The following is a 21,496-nucleotide window of genomic DNA, read 5'->3' on the forward strand; positions in this document are numbered from 1 at the left end:
GTATTCGTTGGAATCTAATATGAAATGGTCTTTGCATAAATCATTTTTGGAAGGTACTGATAATGACGAGTCCAGGACTGGAAATGTTTTAAATTAAGCATGTATTAGATTAACTATCTCCATTTTGAATGGGACGTGACAGCAACAAACAGTACCAGCTTTTGGATGTTGAAAGGCATAGAAAAATAGGATGAATAAGAAACAAAGAAAGGTTAAGACATAGAGCGTTTGTTGCTTGTTTGTACTTTTAGTATTCTGTACTTTCTGCCTCTCTCGTATTGTGCGTAGTTTAATTTGCTCTTAGTTTGCTTATAGTTCAGTTTCTTGTTATGCATTCAGTTTGCTTAGGAATCAGTTTGCTGGTATAAGAATAAAGGAAGAGGGAGAAGGTTGGTATACTCCTGTCATATAATATGGAGTTGCTCTTTTTTTTTCTTTTTCAGGTAACGGGTTTCCTTGCACCATTTTGGTACCAGTTCTTGACATTGATTTTCTATCATTCTTACTGGTAAGGGTGTTCTACTTTTCACTGTTTTTCTATATATCGGGATGATGTTTCAAGTCTGATGTGGTGATTGCAGTTTAGTTACTTGTGGAGTGTTGAAGAGTTGCTGATCAATTCCATGCTAACCGGCCGGTGTTCCTATCTGATTTTTTTTTTTGAAAGGTATGCATTTGAATCTATAGCAACAATGAACTAACTCAGTATGAAGGAGAGGAAAGCTTGTTTGAGGCATCTGAGAGTTTGGGCGATGTCATTGACAGCCCTGCCCAAACCCGTGGAAATAAGAGTCCTAAACCTCTGCTTAAACCTCCCAGCTTTTGTCGTGTTTCTGGCTTTCTTCCTGATTACGAGCGTCAGGAAGAAACAACGGACTCCATAACTGAAGCTTTGGATAGTTTTGTCAAAGCTCAGATAGTTATCTATGATTTGAACTCTTCACTCTATAATAATATTGACAAGCGGGTGATCACTCCATCCTTTTGTTTGAACTTCTGCCACCACTTCAATATGCTTATAACTGACTAGCATACCTCTTCTGTGTAGGTGGAGGTGACCCTGGCTACCTTGTCATTTTTTTGTTATAGACCAGCAGTTCTTGCGATTCTTGATTTCGTGGCTGCTGTTAACATTTCTGTGATGCTTCTAATGAGAAGTCTGCAGTTCTACCCAAGGAGAGTTCTAGGGAGGATTTATCCCAAGTCCAAGAGTCTGTCATGAAAGGACTGCTCGGGAAAGGAAAATCCAGAGTTATCTTTTATTTGACATTGAATATTGCACGTGCAGAAATCTTATTGATGAATGAAAATGGAACTCGGCTTGCTACGTTATCACAAAATAATTTGTTCACGGATATCAAGGTTCATTCGAGTTATCATCTATTCTTGAGTCCAGACCTTAACTTTGTGCTTTTTTTAGTTTTACATATTTAATTTTGTGTTCCGCAGGTGTTCCCGTCTTCCTTCAGCATAAAGGCTGCTTTAGGAAACCTGAAAATTAGTGATGATAGCCTCCCCAGTAGCCATTCGTATTTTTGGATGCGTGATATGAAGTTCATTTGTCGAGGTATTTATATTTCTTGTTTCTTTTTATATCCAAGTTTTCAATATGCTATTAAAACAATATGATCAGATTGAATGTGCGATAACCAGACTTCTATATTATTTACCTAAGTTTTAACATTGTCATTAAAAAGCATCTAACTATCTAGAAATTTGTTCAATGAATGTGTGAAAGTGCAAGAAGTCAAAATTAAACATGTACAGTTGCAGAGTTTCTTATATTAATGTCTCTCGTCTTTCATAAACTTGACGCTTTAGCTAATGTGCGGAGAATTCTAAAGTTCTATACAGGTCATTTCACATAAACTTGACGCTTTAGCTAATGTGCAGAGAAGTCTAAAATTCTATCTGATTTGCTTCAGATAGATTCAAATTGAATTGATCTAAGTTGATGTTTAGTAAATCAGGTCAAACATGCATAAATAATACCAATGAATAATCACAGTTTAGTTAATAACAGAGAGAACCTAAGTGCCGCACTTAGGACCTTTCTATATGCACGCAGCAAAGATATTATTTTGAATTATTCAGCTTTTTTATTTCCGTTTTTTTCTTTCACTTTTATATACTTGACACTCTCAATCGCTCCTCGACAGAATGTTCACCTTGGAGGTCAGCCAAGGCCTGGTGACAAGCAGGATGATGACATCATAATGAGCAGCACCTGACCAGCATTTTGAATATCATGTCCATAAAGTGGGAAGCGTATTACTGAAGTACAGGATCCTGTGCAGAGGTATAATTTTGCATATCATACTCCCAATCAAACTCATATATTATCAAAGTGGCAGTTCCTAGATAGATATATTTATACAATTGCAAGTGCATTTTAAACAGTATGCTTAGTGGCTGCTATTTGATCTCCAGATCTTGTGTGCTTTCAACAATAAGAACTCTTTCCCCAGTAATATAACAAAGTTGCATATGTGTATACTGTGTTATCTCTCATTAACACACTAAATTTTACCATTAACCTTAACTTCCATATAATTATGTCTTCTACTCTGCAGGATATTGCTTTTAATGCTCTTCCATCAATTGTACTTCAGTTAGTGATCATATGTGAACAACTGAAGGTATTCTTATGAACTAATATATCTTGATGGATTGTGATGACCAACCATATGTTCATATGAAAAATTGGGCCTTTTAGTTGATCTACAGTGGTACATGAAGGTGCTGAATATATATTCAGGTGTAGAAATCTGCCGGAATTATTATTTTTTTTACCTGGAATTATCGTCGGATTTCTTTTTTGTTTGCCTGTAAACGGTTTGCAACGTTTATAAGTGTTGCTCAAATTAAATAATACATTGCCTAAATTATTGTAACCGTTGCACAAATTAAAGACTCCGTTGCTCAACAAACGTTGGTAAACTGACTGACCAACGTTTATATCCGTTGCACAAAATAATTGCCCAACGGATTTTAGCGTTGCATCACAAATTTGCTAAGCAATATTCCCAACGAATATACGCGTTGGTGAAATTAATTGCAACGAGTATATCGTCCCAAATCGGATGTTTTGGTGTAGTGCTTCTCGACCTGAAGTTCGAGATTATGCTAACATAGCCTGTTTGTATAGACTAGAGTATCTAATTTTGGTACTCATGGTACTTGTTGTGCTACTAAATTAGCATTATTACTATGTGATTCCCAAAAAAGGGAAGTGATCAATCTATCTGATACGTACGTTGAATTTATGGTCCAGAAGTACCATACACGAATATAATGCATGCATTATCTTGTTGTTGTTCTAACTTTTGTTTTGCAGGTTACATTTTTAAAGGAAAAAATTGATTCTACAATATATATGAGTTTACAAAAGGCCTTTCACTGTTATGCCTGAAGTTAAAGCGGCAAACTGAATTTGGTGTGCAATAGACAGAGGATTTAAATACGAGGTGTACAATGGCGATTGTGCACCCTGCGAACGACTTGAAGTAAATCCTCCATGAACTGCAAATGGTAAAGCAGTTTTCTGAAGGCTATATAATATTTGCACCACCAACCGCTTTAAGAAATCATGCTTCAGGGGGAGTAAACTCGTAGAATCATTGGCTGGACTTAAACGCGTTGTACTCTTTTTCCTTCGCCAAGGTTTTGTCCCGTTGTATTTTCCTTGTCAAGATTTTAACGAGACAGCATATGCGTGTTCAGCACCATTATCGGGCAACGTCCGTTGTACTCTTTTCCTTTGGTCTGGTTTTGTTCCACGTGGTTTTCCAGACGAGGTTTTTAACGAGGCAACGTTAGCATCGACGTCGGCATTATTATGATCTTTGGGCACTCAGGTTTTGTCTCAAGTGGTTTTCATGGTGCGGGCGTTCAGGTTTTGTCCCAAATGGTTTTCCTGACGCATTTTTGTCAAAGAAAATACTCTGTGGCGGCGACCACCCTCATTTTAAGCTCAGGTTTTGTCTTAAATGGTCATCCAAGGGAAAGTGTTATAAGTAGATTATCTCCGTGGCTGACCACCGTGGGGCCCACCTCACTTGGACACGTCAAAGAACAAACAAGAATCGACAATTTTATCTCACAAAATAAGATAATAAGATAATAAGATAATGATCAACCAGCTGGATTAGTCTTAATCCTTAAGTGAACTATGTAAAGATAAACATAAAACTAGCCTAGGATTGTACACTGCCATGTGAGCAGTTCCTGAATCTTCCATATATGCCGCCTTGTTTATTGGCATAGAGTCCGATTTTGTGCACACTCCTTGACGAGTGTGCACGTAACATTTCAATCTCCATCGTTTATTAAATTTAGGAAGTTATGTAACGAGGGTTAAGATTCTAAACATGGAGAGTAATGGTCCCAACAGTTAACTAATCAACCAATCAAAACAACATGTCAAATATACACTCCTTAGAGGAGTGTGCACACCATTGAACTCATTGGCATAGGTTAATAGACCTATGTAAGACCGACTCAAAATAGAAAAAGAGTAATGAAATGAAAACAGAAACTTCTCCCATTATCATTTACTTGTATACATGTCCTAGTTAGCCTAGTACTTAATTATGTCTCGTATTAGTACTCTGAGCTATTTGTATAGCTAATTACCGTGAGCTAGTCTCAAATGTCAAGGAGTGTAACAATGCCATTTCACAACACGATATCAGCACGAAATGCTCGCGCGGAAAGATCCAGTGAAAGACATGTCGATACCAAATCATCAACTCCATTAGCCTGGAGATACTTTTTTTTTTTTTTATAATCAAAGGTGAAAACAGGATTACATAACGACATTAGTCTCCCCCCTGAGGTCGCCGCAAAGGGCAGGGAGTATCCAAGTCGGTGGAACTGACCAGAACATATGACTAGCATTTGTCTTGGCCCATTGGGCTAGATCATGGGGAGGCCCATTGCCTATGCGTTTAATAAAACTGAAGGAAATCGACCTAATCTTAGAAACTAGGTTTTTTACATTTTGGTATACACAGTGAGTCCTCAAATTCCCTTAAAGATTCTTCGTATTTATCTTCTCAATAACTTCTGCTGCATCGGCTTCGATTATTACTTGATCAATCTTCCTTCCTACCACAAGTTTTAGCGCATCTCTGATTCCAAAAATTTCTGCTTCTTCCGCCGAATGGCAAACCAAATTCTTTGCTTCTGTATAAACAAATTCAAGAGACGAATCTCTGATTAAGAAACCCAATCCTCCCAATTCAGAATTAGGGTTCCAAGCACCATCAGTGTTGATTTTCAAACAATTCCTAGGAGGGGCAACCCATGGGCTGAAGATTGGTTAATTTTGTGTTATTGCAGAGATTCGATTGATAATAGAGGTTTTTGTTGTGTTCAACATCATTGATTTAGCTCTCAACAGTATGGCCACCTGTTCTTCTTGAATATCGTGTGAACAATTTCATTTCTGCTTTCCCAAATTGACCACAACATTGCTGTGATCAAAGGAAGTTGCTCTGCTCTTGAGGTAAGGTCCTGATACGGATAAATCTGCAGCCAATACTTAATCCATTGCATGAATGTAATATCTTGAAACTGGTCAATTTGTATGTTTATGAGTTGCCACACCCTAGTCAAAATTTTGCAGGTGACTAAGGCATGCATGATAGTTTCTGTTATAACACCTTTTAGTGCTTTCCAGACAAAAAGTTGAATCCTTGCAGGTACTTTTAATTTCCAAATTGCATTCCATAGTTCAGACACAGATTCATCCCCTCTAATACTTAGGGCAGAATAAGCGGATTTTGTAGAAAAGACACCATCTTTAGATGGGATCCAAATTCTTCTGTCATTAGAAGGTTCTATACTAAGAGGGATTTTTTCAATCTTCTCTTTTGTTTCTTGATCAAAAACGTCACTTAGTTTAGCTGCATCCCATGTTCTTGTATTCTGGTTAATTAAATCTTGAACTTTATCTTTATGTGTTTTCTTTTGGTGTAGCAACCCCTTTGTCTGGGATCCAATTGTCACACCATGGATCAATGAAGTTTCCTTCGCCCACCACCCATGATACAAAAGGTTTTATTTTGTTCATAGTATCATGTAGACATTTCCACACCCATGATGCCTTATCAGGGCACTTAGAATTTAATACATCACAATTTGCATAGTATTTGGATTTTAGAACTTGTGCTAGGAGAGAGGATGGGTTTTCCACCAATCTCCAAACACTTCTAGCATGGATATACTCGCTTCACTAATGATATATACTTGCGAAGTCTATGTTGATGGAAGAGAAAAACATATTCTTTCTCCTTTTACTTCTCAGTTTCATTAATTGAGATACGTTTATAGCCTTGATTTTTATTTTTTTATTATAATTGCTTTCCATTTGTGTTTGTGGTGGTCAGGAAATCACTTAACTGAACATGGTGTTAACTGTCAAGGCAAGTGGAAAGCTAGAATACTAACTCCACAAGTGATACCTAAATAAGTCTGTGATGAAAGTAACGTGCTTATTTTTAAGAACCAAGTGAGAATAATTTTTGGTACGCATAAGCAGGGTCACAGGTAAGAAAGGAAATGGTGAGAACTGAAATTCGTCGAATTTTAACAATTCTCTTTTTATTTATTGTGGTACTAACAGTTTAATACTTGTTGAGCGAGAAATTGCCTCCTTTCTGGGGATGGCGTAAATTTGATTTTCTCAGCTTTGATAATCTCCTGAAATATGAAATAATTCCACCAGAAGATGGAATATCGTGTGGCATAGTATGGATGCAAAAGTGCGCTTCGCTAGCCAGTCGGTCCCAGAAATGACCCGTTACAAAGTACTAGCCGGTTTCTATCAGCGGTCCCTGAAATGACCTATGACTGATTTTGAGGCAATTTTGCCAAAGCGTATCTATTTTTGTACACTTGTAAATTAATAATTCGTCGACTTTGAAGGTGACGAAAATGGAGATTTCTTAATATTAATACCAATAGTGTGTATTTTTATGTATGTCTTTACTTGAAATTTTGCTTTAGTTACTTCTTTTCTTTTTCGTAAATACTGAAATCCTGAAGTAGTTCATGAGATGTTGTTGACCCCGGAAACGGTCCAACATGGAAATTGTTAATTCCTGTAATAATTCATAAATATGGACCCAAAAGTGGTTTATGGAAAATTTTAGATTTCAGGAATAGACATAAAATTTTGGGTTCCCGAAATAGCCCATGGTTACCAAATGTTTTTGTCGATGACTCTACTATTTTTCTCCCGTCTATCTTTTCCAAAGGATATGGATTCCAGAAATAATCTATCCAGTAAAGATATGGATGATGGAGATATTTGTCTCAAAAACAATGGAACAACAAACACAAATTTTCAAACCACTTTTATAACCTTGTAGAGGTTTTACGAAATGTAAAATATCATTTCAGGTACGAATAGTATGATAGATGTCTGCAGAAGAGCGTATATCATTTTATCTGGTGGTGTGGTATTTGCCTTATATTTTATCAGGTTCCAGAAGAATCTGTTGAGTTTTAAAAATATTTGGTATTACCACCTTGAAACGATAAATGAGCATTTTTATGGAGTATTTTGTTACTTCATTTGTTTTTGTGCCAGAAACACGTTATAGAGAAGCGTAAGGCTCTCTTTTATGGGGTGTGCCATAGGAGAATTCGAATTTTCGAATCTCACATTGTCATTAACCAGAAGTTTAATGACCTTGAATTTTCATGCTTCGGCATGATAAGTTTGGACACCCAAGTTCTACCAAGTTGAGTGGAACGATACAAAATGCTGATGGACATCCTTTACGGAATATGAAGCTTCTGTCAAATAAGGATGTAAATCGTGTTGTTCTTTCTCTGAGACATTTGGCTCTTTAACTGGCATTAACAATAAGCTTACGGTAACCAGCTGAATCACCATCATTCTTGCAAAGAGGATTTACGGTGGCATTTTGTAGAGCTTATTTGCCTGCATTATGGACAATTTTTAATACTTCACTGTATTAATAGACGCATCTTCTAGATGGTCTCTTGTTTATATTGACACGTAATGTTGGATTTGTCTAACCATTTGTGTAAATCACATGGTTTTCTATCCATGTTTGACTTTCTAAGTAGGCTCGTTTATTTTAGTGGTAAATTTATGGACTTTTGATGCTTTGCCTTCAGTTGGTGTTATATCGATCATAAATAGCACATGTGCACGCTCAACATGGTATAGTTGAGTTCTTTATTTAAGCATCTTTAGTTGATTGCTCGACCAACTGTTTACCATCAAGATATTTTTGGGAAGCAACCCTACATTTTAAATTTACATGTTTGGTCCATAGTGTCACCTAACTATATATGTTGGTTTCGATTCATAAGACATTGAAAACCTGAGATGATAATGTCTTATTGCAGATGAGACTGTATTCCCGCCGTTAGGGGGAGGCCGTTAGAAGGAACGACGTGAAATGTCTCATATTTTGTTGAGTTTGCAGCTTTCTTGGGATACTTTTGTGGTTTAATTCACACCCAAAAACTATCATGAGTGGAACTGTCTTTGAAAATTGGACAAAATTATGGAACCAGAAGTTTCCAGAAATGAGATAGTAACGTTTCCGCCATGATCAAGAAAACTAAAATGTCACCAGAAGTTGGCATGACAACCTTCCACCAGAAGTTGGCGTGAGTAAGGTTGATAACCTTTAAGGTTCTCTATTTTAATCAGGGGTAGAAATGTCACCACAAGAAGTTGGTGAGAGTTATGTTGATAACCTAAAAAGGTTTTCCCTCCTTAACCAGGGGGAGAAAGACTTGCCACCTGAAGATGGCAAGTATTATGTCAAAAAAATTTAGGGCTTTCCCTTGAAGTCATAGAGATGACAGGCACCACCTAAAGATTGATGTAAACAATGTCGACAATCAAATAGGTTATCTGATTAAGCTTTATCCTGATGAAAGAAAGTTCGGCTGCCACTAGAATTTGCGTGAAACATCTCATTTGTTTTCTCACACCAAGATATTGGATGTAATTGAGGTGTTGGAGAATACTCATGATTAAAACAAATAACTGCAATAGCTCTGGGAAAATATTGTTCGAGGATGTAGACACGAGAAGTTGTCACAGCAGGTTAAATCATGCATCTCGCAATGACAAAGTTGTGTGTTAAAACACGCTTGAGGCCTGAATAACTGCCTCATATATGCCTCTTAAAAGAGAATCCAATCACTTTTCTAATATGTAGTGCTCTTGAAGAGAGACTACATATAGTGCTCATGGAGACTATCAGAATATGATCCATATTCTTTAAGTTTGAAACTCCTTATTGAAAATGAGGAGATGATAATGCCCCTGAAGTGGCGTTGTTACCAGTTTGTGAAATTTTCTTGAATGTGCATGCACTAGAGAATGTGCTAAATCGTATATGATTGTCGATTACTGTTTACAATAGTGGTTGTATACCCCTCTGTAGAGGAACATCGACATTGTGATTGGTAGGCATATGACATGTTCCCATCAAACTAAGGTAGATGATGAAATCTCTCCAAAAAGCGCAAAAGATCGGATCCTACTCACACCGTAAAATTTTGAGGCCTGAATGTCATAGGTTGGTGTTTGAGATGAAGCGTAGAGAGAGTAATATGATCGCTCAAAGTGCGATTTAGGGGTTTTCCTGCTGAACCCCAGGATTGTTTCTGTAAAACGAAATTATTCTCCTAATATAGATCCACTTTAGCATGGTAGTCCCCGAGGGACTCATATTGCATCTTGTTATGACTAGTGGTTGTAATAAATCCCTGAAGGATTCGAGTTTCTGACTTAGGCATCCACCTGACTTTGTGAACTATGTCAGGATTGAAATGAGCCATTATCACCACATAGGAGAAATTCATGAGCAATCCTTGTATGTGTTTTATGTTCTTGGTATAAGGTTAAAATCTGAATGGATTTATGATATCATTTTTGGCTTCTTAAAGAGCCCTTAGTAGCGCTAAAATCCACGCTTGAACTAAAATATGAGATCTCATTGAAAAGTGAAACAACTTCTCGACCTGAAGTTCGAGATTATGCTAACATAGCCTGTCTGTATAGACTAGAGTATCCAATTTTGGTACTCATGATACTTGTTGTGCAACTAAATTAGCACTATTACTATGTGATTCCCAAAAAATGGAAGTGATCGATCTATCTGATACGTACGTTGAATTTATGATCCAGAAGTACCATACACGAATATAATGCATGCATTATCTTGTTGGTGTTCTAACTTTTGTTTTGCAGGTTACACTTTTAAAGGAAGAAATTGATTCTACAGTATATATGAGTTTACAAAAGGCCTTTCACTGTAATGCCTGAAGTTAAAGCGGCAAACTGAATTTGGTGTGCAATAGACAGAGGATTTAAATACGAGGCGTACAATGGCGATTGTGCACCCTGAGAACGACTTGAAGTAAATCCTCCATGAACTGCAAATGGTAAAGCAGTTTTCTGAAGGCTATATAATATTTGCACCACCAATCGCTTTAAGAAATCATGCTTCAGGGGGAGTAAACTCGTAGAATCATTGGCTGGACTTAAACGCGTTGTACTCTTTTTCCTTCGCCAAGGTTTTGTCCCGTTGGGTTTTCCTTGTCAAGGTTTTAACGAGGCAGCATATGCATGTTCAACACCATTATTGGGCGCCGTCCGTTGTACTCTTTTCCTTTGGTATGGTTTTGTCCCACGTGGTTTTCCGGACGAGGTTTTTAACGAGGCAACGTTAGCATCGACGTCAGCATTATTATGAACTTTGGGCACTCGGGTTTTATCCCAAGTGGTTTTCTTGGTGCGGGCGTTCAGGTTTTGTCCCAAGTGGTTTTCCTGACGCAGTTTTGTCAAAGAAAATATTCTGTGGTGGCGACCACCCTCATTTTAAGCTCAGGTTTTGTCCTAAATGGTTTTCCTGACGCCACTTTGACAGAGGAAGCATTTCATGGCGGTGACCAACCTCACTCTAAGCACAGGTTTTTCTTGAATGGTTTTTCTGGCGCAGTTTTGAAAAGGGGAGAAAATTCGTGACGACCGTCATTACTTTAAAGCTACCGATGATGTTGTACTCTTTTTCCTTCGACCAGTTTTTTTCCCGATTGGATTTTTCTGGCAAGGTTTTGACGAGGCAACAGAATTTCTTCTGCTCGGATTTTCCCCATCAGGTCTTTACCGACAAAGTTTTAACAAGACAACATTTGAAACGGTGGTCATTCAGGGAGAGTGTTATAAGTAGATTATCTTTGTGGCTGAACAGCGTGGGGCCCACTTCACTTGGACACGTCAAAGAACAAACAAGAATCGGCAATTTTATCTCACAAAATGAGATAATGATCAACGGGCTGGATTAGTCTTAATCCTTAAATAAACTATGTTAAGATAAACATAAAACTAGTTTAGGATTGTACACTACCACGTGAGCAGTTCCTGAATCTTCCATATATGCCGCCTTGTTTATTGGCATAGGCTATAAATAGCCTTTTGTAAGACCGACTCAAAATAGAAAAAGAGTAATGAAATGAAAACAGAAACTTCTCCCATTATCATTTACTTGTATACATTTCCTAGTTAGCCTAGCACTTAATTATATCTCGTATTAGTATTCTGAGCTATTTGTATAACTAATTACCGTGAGCTAGTCTGAAATGTAAAGGAGTGTAACAGTGCCATTTTACAACGGGGCTACAAATGTTGTCATTTTTACTTTTTATGGTTGGGAAGAATACAATGTGTCATTGTTGGAACTCCATGGAATGTAGATGGCCATCTCGTTGTCTTGAAAGAATGGAATCCAACCATGGAGCCCAAGAATAATGGGTCCATATCCCATCTTAAATTTATTTTTTATGAACTTAATGTCAATAATTTCATCAAGGTACCTTAGCTGAAAATGCTGTAAAACATTCTTAATGTTTTCATATATATTTCCAGAAGCATCCAAAAAAATTTGTCTCAATCTTCATGCTTCAAGGAAAAAAAAAAGAGACATGATTGTCTTACCTGGCTTGATTGGGGTATACCTATTTTATTCATATCCAAACTAGTGTGTTAAGAGGTGTCTAAAAGATCAAATTGTCCATACTAAAAAATCATGCCGACCAAAATATATTAAAAAAAAATATTTCTTATACGCTCTAACTATACATGTGAAATCATATAAAAAAAAAAAAACGAAGAATCAAAACGAATCAAAAGTCGGCAGGATATTTTTTGTCGACCTTGCCGACTAAATTATAATCGACGGGGTATAAGGTTGAATACCATGCCGACTTTTCATCTCTGAAATTAGCAGTTACATGGTCGACAAGATATCCATCTCTATACCTTGCCGACTATATTTTCGTCGGCAGATTATTAAATTAATACCTTGCCGACTATAGTTTAGGCGGCAGGTTATGAAATTAATACCTTACCGACTAATCATGCATTTGTAATACCTTTCTATGTATGTCAAAAATCTTATAGTCGGCAGGGTATTTATTGTCGACCTTGGCGAGTTTTCATACTTTCAGAACTAAAAATGTTGATTCCTTCTATAATTTTGAGTATAAAATCACCCAGCAGCTCCACAATCTCATATTTGTAAATGTCTGGGTAGTACGATTTAATTTCGTTACAAGTAGAATTCTCAAAAAAAAAAAAAAAAATCTTAAAAATCTACCCACATCCATGAGTTCAATCTAAAATAAACCCTAATTTCAAAATTTTAATCAATTAATTAACTAACTAAATTAATTATCCTAATCACATTTATTAGTATTAATTAATCAAGGGTAGATTAGCCATTTTTGTAAATATGTGGTTAAGGGATTTTATATTTTATTTCAAAATGACCTTATTTTGTCTCATTTGGTATACTCCAATTAATTTGGATGTACACCAATCAAGCCAGGTTGTTTTATTGCTGACCATGTTGGGGAAGTTAATTGACTCAAGAAAAAATAACCATCTTTTACTGTTGGGGAGAATATTCCTATTTCTCCGCAGAAGAATAATAGGAGGAACAAAGACAAAAAAAACCTTTAATTATCCCTGAAGAGCGCCTCATAGATTATATCGTATATGTAGATGCTTAAACCTATGGTTGTTGTGGAGAATATTCCTATTTCTCCACAGAAGAATAATACAAGGAGGAACAAAGACAAAAAAAAAACCTTTAATACCTGAAAGTCTCATAGCTTGTATCGTATATGTAGATGCTTAAACCTATGTAACAGTAACTTGTTTCTAATCAATAAGAGTGTTCATTTTCTTGTTCTTCCCTATTTTATTTCTACTTCGACATTTTAAATATTAATTATCCGCATCCAATTCATCGGATGTTGGATCAGAGGCGGATGTCAAACCAGATCAATCTGGACGCGGATGAGGCGAACCAGATCAATCTCGACCATGCCATGCCATGCCCACCCCTGCAATTAATGGGAAAATGACAAAAGGATATGCAAGATTTTATCTTTCGTTGCTTTCTTAGATTTAGCCTAGATCAGTTCACTGAGCCATATCTTTCTCAGGTACAGCGTTTGAAGCTGAACACTTCAAGCAAGGTAGAAGGACAAAATACGGGAATTATAACATGCTATTCTTTTCATCAACCATAGATAAGTTGTAGTAATTGTTTTTAAGAAGACCAAAAGAGTTGTTGCCCGCGGTAACTCACAACTTTTTCACCTGCAATTTATTCACCACAAAAAAAGAAAGCCTTCAGTGCCTCCTGCCTTCACCCACCATATGGATCTCCATTTAGCCTATTCCACACTCAGAACTGCAGGTGAAAATGGGGAATAGGAGGCACCTTTTGCGAAATGTTTCCCAAAATGTAAGCCATAAAAGAAAATGGAAACAAAATAGAAAAAAAGAAAAAAAAACTTAGAAAAAAAGAAAAAAAAACTTTACTCAGATGCATCTAGTGGCAATTGAAGTGAAGTGGTTGAAGTGTTTACAGAAGAGACAGCTTGTTGTTTTGGTTCTTCAGATGTTTTGGCATCCATGCACTGATGTTTGATACTTGTGGTATCAGTTTCTTCATTCTGGTCAGAAAGCGATATTGAAGATTTGGAGGGAGATTTCTCTTCTGAGCCAGCCAATGTTGAGATTCTATTGTAAGAAAAGGTAGGATCTGGTATGGAAAGAGCGGGCATGCCCAAGTTGTAGTTATATAATCCTGTTAATGGGTGATCGTATTTGCATGATAAACCGAACTTACAGATTCCATAGAGACTGTAAAAGGTACATATAGCTTGACCCTGCAGCAAAAAAGAACAACCATCAAAAGTGAACATCAAGAATGTAACAAATGGGTTAAGATAATAAGGAGTTTAAGATTTTACAGGTCTCAGTGGCAATCCGTATGGACTCAATGTACTAGTTGCCAAAGGAGCTGTCCTCTCTCTTGGATGATGATATTTGCAAGTGGGACCGAATTTGCAGGTTCCAGTCTTCATGTAGTATTGGCATTCTGGTTGGTCAGGTCTCTCAGGGAATTGGGGCGCAGGAGTCTGCAACATGTGCACTTGCCCATTGATACCCAATTCGCCTTGGTGTTTACTGGTGTAGATGAAATTGGATCCGAGAACATTGGTTGATGACACAGGGTTTGCAGTTTCCTGTTGGTTGATGAAGACGATAATTAGACAAAAAAACTGATGGTTGTACTTATTCGCAATCCATGCTCCAGTAGCTGATTCAGCGTGTGTCACAGCCATGTGCCTGCTAAGTTACTTGCAATGTTTGACATTGTTCTATCTTAAAGTAGAACAATGGTACCTTAAAGTAGTTTCTTGGTACTGTCGATACAAGTGGGAATATGGGAATAATCAAACAATATGTTCTATCTAACGATCAATAAGAACCAACTATTCTTAGGCAGACCCTATGAAGAGCTCAATGATTGAATGCCATTAACTCTTAGTAGAGCCTAGGGTCGATGCCAACGTTTTCTGTTGTTAAAAAGATAAGTGGAGCCAAAGAATGTATGAGAATAATCATCAACAAGAAGGTCAAAGTATTATTCCATCTTTCTTGAACTAAACTATCAACGAAGTGAGTAATAACTCTTATAATGAGGCAACCTATTATAATTTTTTTTCTGTCCTAATTTTCCAATGTTCCTCAGCTGAAACAAAAATTGAAATGTATAATTGAAACAATCTATCCTATATTACCGTCATACTGCATTCAAAACCATGATAATCTTTCCACATTCACAAACGTAGATGAAATTGATTTAATGAAGCAATAATGTGCCTACTTAAGTTCTGAAGGTCCACTGAATTCCGAATTTCTTTATTTTGTTCTTTTTCTTTCCGTGTCTCTACTCCTACATGTATATAGCTTACGCCTAAATCTTTTCTTTCTTTTCTATACCAAGTTTCTCCATTTATAATCCTTTTTCTATATAGGAAGAAATTCTCATGCTCCTAAATGGGTAAAACTGAAATCTTCTATTGCATGGATAGCCTACATAGTGAGTTTTTCCATCTTGGTTGAAATCTTGTGGGCAGATGGCCATTCGTATTTAAAATGTCAAACGTCGCTTCTTATTCTAATTTTATCATGTTGGAAAGAGAATATCACATCCATTTCTCAACCTCCTTTCTCCTTTCTAACAGCTTCCACTTTGCTAACCTCAATAACTGTTATATCAAGTCCATTTTGTAGAAACCTCACCTGAATTCTCTTATGCTCATGCAGCCAGCAAATTATAGGGACAGAAATAGATGAACAATGACCTTTCATTTAAGTGCATGAAGTTATCAGCATCTTCATGATGGCAGTTCTTCATACTTCAACTACTGGTTGACCAAGAAATAACCATGGAGTTATGACTGTAAGAAAAATAGGGAAGTCGCGAGTAACCTTTAGTAGAACTAGGAGAAGTAATGGAATCCAAGGTGAACACTATGTAATAAAGATGTGCAATTAGTATGAAAGCTTTTGTTCTAATCTATGATGCCCGAAACGTCTTCAAGCAAATAGCATTCTGAAACTTGATATAATATAATAAAAGTCAAGTGTATAGGGCATGCAAACATGAAAACCGCAAAGGCTTAAAAAGATATTTTGCTCCAGAACAAAACAATCTGACACTACTTCTGATGGGAACCGACACCAGATCTCTAAAGTTTCATGTGTGATATGTTATAGTGACTTACTCATAATAATTCAGACAACCTATATATCCTATCAACCTCCAGAAATAGTTTTACTTTGTGACTGAAATGCCTATGAAAGAATAAAAAACAACAAGCCTATCTATGGAAGAAGTTTCGCATATAGACAGACAATCTTACAGCAACAATCTCAACTTATAAGAAAGTCAGATCTAAATAAAGAAAATATAAGAAAGCATAAAGATGATACTAGGATGTTGAAGTCAATATTATATTTTAATTTTAAGAGATTAGCTACTAACACTGTAAGTCCAGCCTTGTGGTGCAGTTATAATGCCTTGAGAAGAAGAAAGAACAACAGGCATGTAGGCTTGAGGACCTTGCATAGGATGACCAGATAAATATGGAGTTGTTGGTAAAGTCCATGCTGGAATTCCACCAACATATGGTAAACCCGATAATGGAGGTGCTACTGATGAGCCTGTGGATCCAAAAGAGGCATTTCCAGTTACAGGTGGCAGAGATCCAACAGCAGCTGGCTGTGGATGATTGAACTTGCAGGCGAACCCATATTTACAAACCCCAGTTCGCATGTAATGTGGACATGGTTTTTCTTCCTATATAACAACAGTATTACACAAGCATGTCATACTGATTAATATGAAACGGGAAAGTAAATTCAAAGTGTTCAGCATCAAGACCCAATCGAATTGGACTAAAAAGCAGGTCCAGAAAATTGAAGTAGGCACCTGACGAATAGGCAATCCCAACATGTTTAGTTGGATTTTTCTTGCATCATCTTTGTCTCGTGGGTGATTGTATTTACATGTCACTCCAAATCTACAAGTTCCAGTCTTGAGAAAATACTATAAAGATGAGCAAACATATAAAAGCCTGTCAGAGAGATTTTCTTTACCAAGCTTCTACCAAATTCGAAAGTAAATGGTGTTTAACCTCCAAAGATACACACTGTATAATAATCACCACCTAATTAGCCTGGATGGTTCTAAATGGACGTGGTATCTATATCAGGATAACCCAAACTGGTATACATGCAGATAGTCATGAAACCGAGTACGGACTATTAGTAGATAATTCAAGTATACTGGTAGCAAATTTCATTCTTCAAGTATGATCTCTATAGGAAATAAGTACCTGGCAATCTGGTAGTCCATCTCTTTCCGGAAGTTCCCCTCTGTACTGAGCAACCTGTAACAACAGAACAACTAGTTCAAGTTACTGTTAAAAAGATCCACAGACTTCCATAACAAACTAATTTAATGCTACAACCATATGCAGAAGAACTGGATTGTTCTTGAATACAATGGGAAGTGAAAATGTTGTTGTTACCTGCCCTGGATAAGAAGGATGATTAAAGCGACAATTGTTCCCATAACCACATAATCCTGTTCTTATATAATAAATACAATCAGGTTCACCTGGCCGATCGGGATAGAGATTTGAATTTGCAACAACAACACCATTTTGTGCCTGGATTTTCAATCGCCACATTGCTTCTGAATACAATAAAAACAAAGTAAGCCTCTTATGGAGAATACTAACAAATTTGATGCAACCAAAAACTAGAAAAAGAGAGAGTGAATTACCTTGAAGATTATCAGGAGAGGCATTGATCTTAACCTTCCAACTATCAGGCATCGTGATGATTCTAAATTATTTACTTCAATCAAAAATTTACATACAACAACAAGTTCAGAAACTCCTCCTCAACAAACCAAAAAATTCATCGCCAAAATTTCTCAAACTCCAAACAAAAATCAATCTAATTAATATTATCAACTTTAGTCACCGATCTTTTATACCGATCATCAACTGCCACAAAATTTACTAATTTAGGCCTAGTTAAAATAAAAAAAAATCAAACAAATTACAAAAAATAAATAAAATCAAAGAATGAAAAAAAAAAAAAGATCAATCCTAATATTCGATCTTTTTTGATGTATCAAATCTACAAAATAACAAATCGGATGATTCTTGTTGATCTTTTTTTATTCCTTATGTTCTTGATTCGTGTGAAATAGGTTAAAAAAGCTTCCGGACTTTGTTTTTCTGTACATTGATTTGAGAGAGAGAAAGTGGGGGAATGGAAATGAATTTGTTTTTTTAATTAATAAGAAAAATTGGATTTCAAAAAGAAAAGAGAAATCGTGATATCGTCGTTAATTATTGCGCGCGAAAGTGGTCACACTTGACTCTGTCACACACGTAAAACCTATTTCGTACGTGAACGAGTTATTTTTGTATCGCTTAACAGTTGTTTTACGTCAACTGGCCATTAACAAATACATTAGACTTCTGTGTAAAGTCCTTTACGGGTAATCTAACCAATGGAGTCGAAGGTTCTCAAAATGACCCAAAATAAGCTTCTCGACCTGATGGGTTGCACGCGAAGGTTATCCTTAAATATTGGATTTATGAAGACCGACATCATAAAAGTGGTTAAAATTCTGATTTTCTATAGCGCGTCTGTATGCCAGAAGCATGAGTCAAAAGTAAAAACATTTAATTTTTTCTGATTTCTAAAGTCATTCTGAAATTGTGTACCCAAATTAACGTCTGCTTATTTGTTTTTAGAAGTCAAAAACCAACTTCTGGATATGTATCCGAATACTCAAATAGGTTTTCTTTACTATCAACTTCTGAAGTTTGATATTAACCTACATTCAAAATGAGCATAGCGAAATTTTAGCTTTTCATTCAATACCCTAATCAATACAGCTCAACTTCTTTAAATAGGTATGAGAAACCATTACAATTGGTATCATGCAGTGGTTTTTCCTTTTCTTGAGAAATGACTAGCGGTCTTACTGTTAAAGATGTTAGATATCTTGAAAGAATGAAATTGTTTGCAGATAAGACAAGAACTGATAGGACATTTGAGGTGGGTGATCATGTTTACTTAAAACTGCAACCATATCGTCAGTCATCCATAGCGGCAAGACGAAATTTTAAATTCTCAACTCGTTATTATGGACCCTTCACTATTTTGGATAAGATAGGCCATGTGGCCCACAAGCTGGATCTACCTATCCAGTCAAAGATCCATCATGTCTTACATGTTTCTCAATTGAAGAAAAAGATAGGTGCTTCTGCTACGACGATACCTATTCTTCCACTAGTTGATGATGAAGGAGAGATAGTCTTCATGCTTGTCGCTACTTTGGATTTTAAACAACTAACTCATAGGGGTACCTAAGTTTCTCAAGTTCTTATCCATTTGTTTCATACTACACCCGCTGACGCTACTTGGGAGGATGTGGCAAACATATTGTTGATGGTGGTTTTTAGTTCAGGGTTAAAATTGTGAAACCTTGTATTTAATGTGATGTCATTCTGCAAAGAAATAGAGCCATTTAAAAATAATGAGTACCTAGGCCTCTTTACTTACATATGTGTTGAGAAATTTAATATATATATATATATATATATATATATATATATATACATAAAAAATTTATTCAGAATGGTGCATCTAACAACAATCCCAAACGTTATATAAATTTTATTAATCTCCCGCCTGCATTATTCATTAATATATGTCGTACTGAGTATTTTTCCTATGCTATGTTCCTCGGCTGAACCCTTAATATTGATATGGCATGATAATTGGTGTTCACTCGCAGCTGAGTAGTATGAATTTCCCGAAGTATCAAGATTAAGGTCTGCATGAAAGTGCTCAGTCAGAAGACGCGTTGACTGCTCTTTGAGAATAAAATTAAAAAATTTGTGTCAACACCCAAAATTCACCAGATTTGATCAATTTTGTGACAGCTCGCAAAATTCAAATTTTAACCTAACTAATTTGCAAATTTAGGTTTTTTTCGCCCTGCGGAATATCTCGAACCCTATTGGTCGAAACTAAACCTAGGCAAGCTAGGAGATTAATCCATCATGGAGCTAGTAGGAGCAAGGTTCTACTAGAGCAGAAAACAAAGAAATACAGAGGAACTGCAGCAAGTAAAAGCAACAACAAAGGAAGGCGTGGCCACGCCATTTGGCCGACCGATATGCTCCAGCAGGCGCCACCCTGGCCGGTCGGCCACACTCCATGTTGTCGCTTGCCGGCCCCCTTTCCCATCGACTAATCAGATCGCTTTAAATGCGCCACATACACTTTTGAATAAATTTGGAAGTTGGCTGGTCGACACACCTAATTTCTTAAGGAATTTAGATTGAGAATGGAACTCTTGCTAAAGAAGCATGATTCCATTTGGGCTGGTCATCCAGGCATGGAACAGACACATGCTTTGATAAATCGCTCTCATTACTGACCTAAGATTGAAGAAGATGTTGAGTTGTATGCGAAGACATGCTTAGTATGTCAACTGGATAAGACGGAATGACGGAATATAGCAGGATTTCTACAGCCTTTGTTGATTCCAGACAATCCATAGCATTGCTAATGGGTTGCTGAAGGTGCAAGGATTTAGCTCGATAGTGGTCATCGTTGATCGCTTTTTCAAAGTATGTTACATTCATTCCTTGTCCCCATTCTTGTAATATAGACGTTGTAGCGGATCTGTTTTTCAAGAATATAGTGAAGTATTTGGGACTTCCTCAAGATACTATGAGTGAATCTCGATAATGGTCGTCGTTGATCGCTTTTTCAAAGTATGCTACATTCATTACCTGTCCCCATTCTTGTAACGCAGACATTGCAGCGGATCTGTTCTTAAAGAATATAGTGAAGTATTTGGGATTTCCGCATGATATTGTGAGCGATAGAGACTCACAGTTTACAGGAAGATTTTGGACTGCCTTGTTCGGATTGCTTGGATCTGAACTAATCTAATAGCAATCAACCCAAAACAGATGGTCAGACGGAGAGGATAAATGCATTGTTAGAAGAGTATTTGCGTCATTATGTGACTGTAAGCCAGGGAAATTAGGTGTCGCTGATACATACTGCCCAATTTTGTTACAATTTGCACAATATTTCATCAACGGGGTTGAGTCCTATTGAGTTAGCAACAGGACATCAACCATTAACCCCTCATGAGGTGCCAAAGGCTAAGAAGCAAGGCTCCTGTCTAGCAGCATATCCCTATGCAAGGTCTAAAAAGGAATGACTGAGCAAACGCGTGATAGTAAAATGCGGGGGTACCAAAATACACCACCAACTTTTTCTTAGGCAACCTGTATGGACTAAACTCAATTACAATTCCGATATTTCCTGTCAATAAGGAACTATAAGAAGAGTTTGTATCTTTCTCTCTCACAATCAATATGCAAACGGAGACAAGTTCGTGAACCTGATTATACCGTGAGAGTACTTGGACGATTCTAAAGATCAATATCCTAGATCCATCAAGTCGTATCCAAGAATTACAATGGACGTATCTACTTTGATTGATTTACGTACAAC

The 21,496-nt window shown here is 36.8% G+C and overlaps 2 protein-coding genes across 6 annotated transcripts; one reads left to right on the plus strand and one right to left on the minus strand.

Annotated features, from left to right (window-relative positions):
• Positions 1 to 13,559: 13,559 nt before the first annotated feature.
• On the minus strand, positions 13,560 to 18,205 carry LOC113348536 (zinc finger CCCH domain-containing protein ZFN-like). Of its 5 annotated transcripts, none has more exons than XM_026592349.1 (7): positions 17,718 to 18,205; positions 17,550 to 17,624; positions 17,266 to 17,319; positions 16,860 to 16,976; positions 16,413 to 16,727; positions 14,329 to 14,604; positions 13,560 to 14,244 (listed from the first exon to the last, which is right to left on the minus strand). In XM_026592349.1, the coding sequence occupies exons 2-7, from the start codon at positions 17,592 to 17,594 to the stop codon at positions 13,891 to 13,893; spliced, it is 1,161 nt and encodes a 386-aa protein (XP_026448134.1). In that variant the 5' UTR covers positions 17,595 to 17,624; positions 17,718 to 18,205; the 3' UTR covers positions 13,560 to 13,890. The 5 variants fall into 5 exon arrangements, with proteins under 5 accessions (XP_026448134.1, XP_026448130.1, XP_026448133.1 ...); XM_026592345.1 differs by having other exon boundaries at positions 17,461 to 17,624; XM_026592348.1 differs by having other exon boundaries at positions 17,550 to 17,627.
• A 717-nt stretch (positions 18,206 to 18,922) lies between these two features.
• Positions 18,923 to 20,923, plus strand: LOC113351672. Its single transcript, XM_026595615.1, has 2 exons — positions 18,923 to 19,319; positions 20,784 to 20,923. The coding sequence occupies exons 1-2, from the start codon at positions 18,923 to 18,925 to the stop codon at positions 20,921 to 20,923; spliced, it is 537 nt and encodes a 178-aa protein (XP_026451400.1).
• The last annotated feature ends 573 nt before the right edge of the window (positions 20,924 to 21,496 follow it).

The sequence above is a fragment of the Papaver somniferum genome, chromosome 2 (assembly GCF_003573695.1).
Source record: "Papaver somniferum cultivar HN1 chromosome 2, ASM357369v1, whole genome shotgun sequence".
NCBI classification, from domain to species: Eukaryota; Viridiplantae; Streptophyta; class Magnoliopsida; order Ranunculales; family Papaveraceae; genus Papaver; species Papaver somniferum.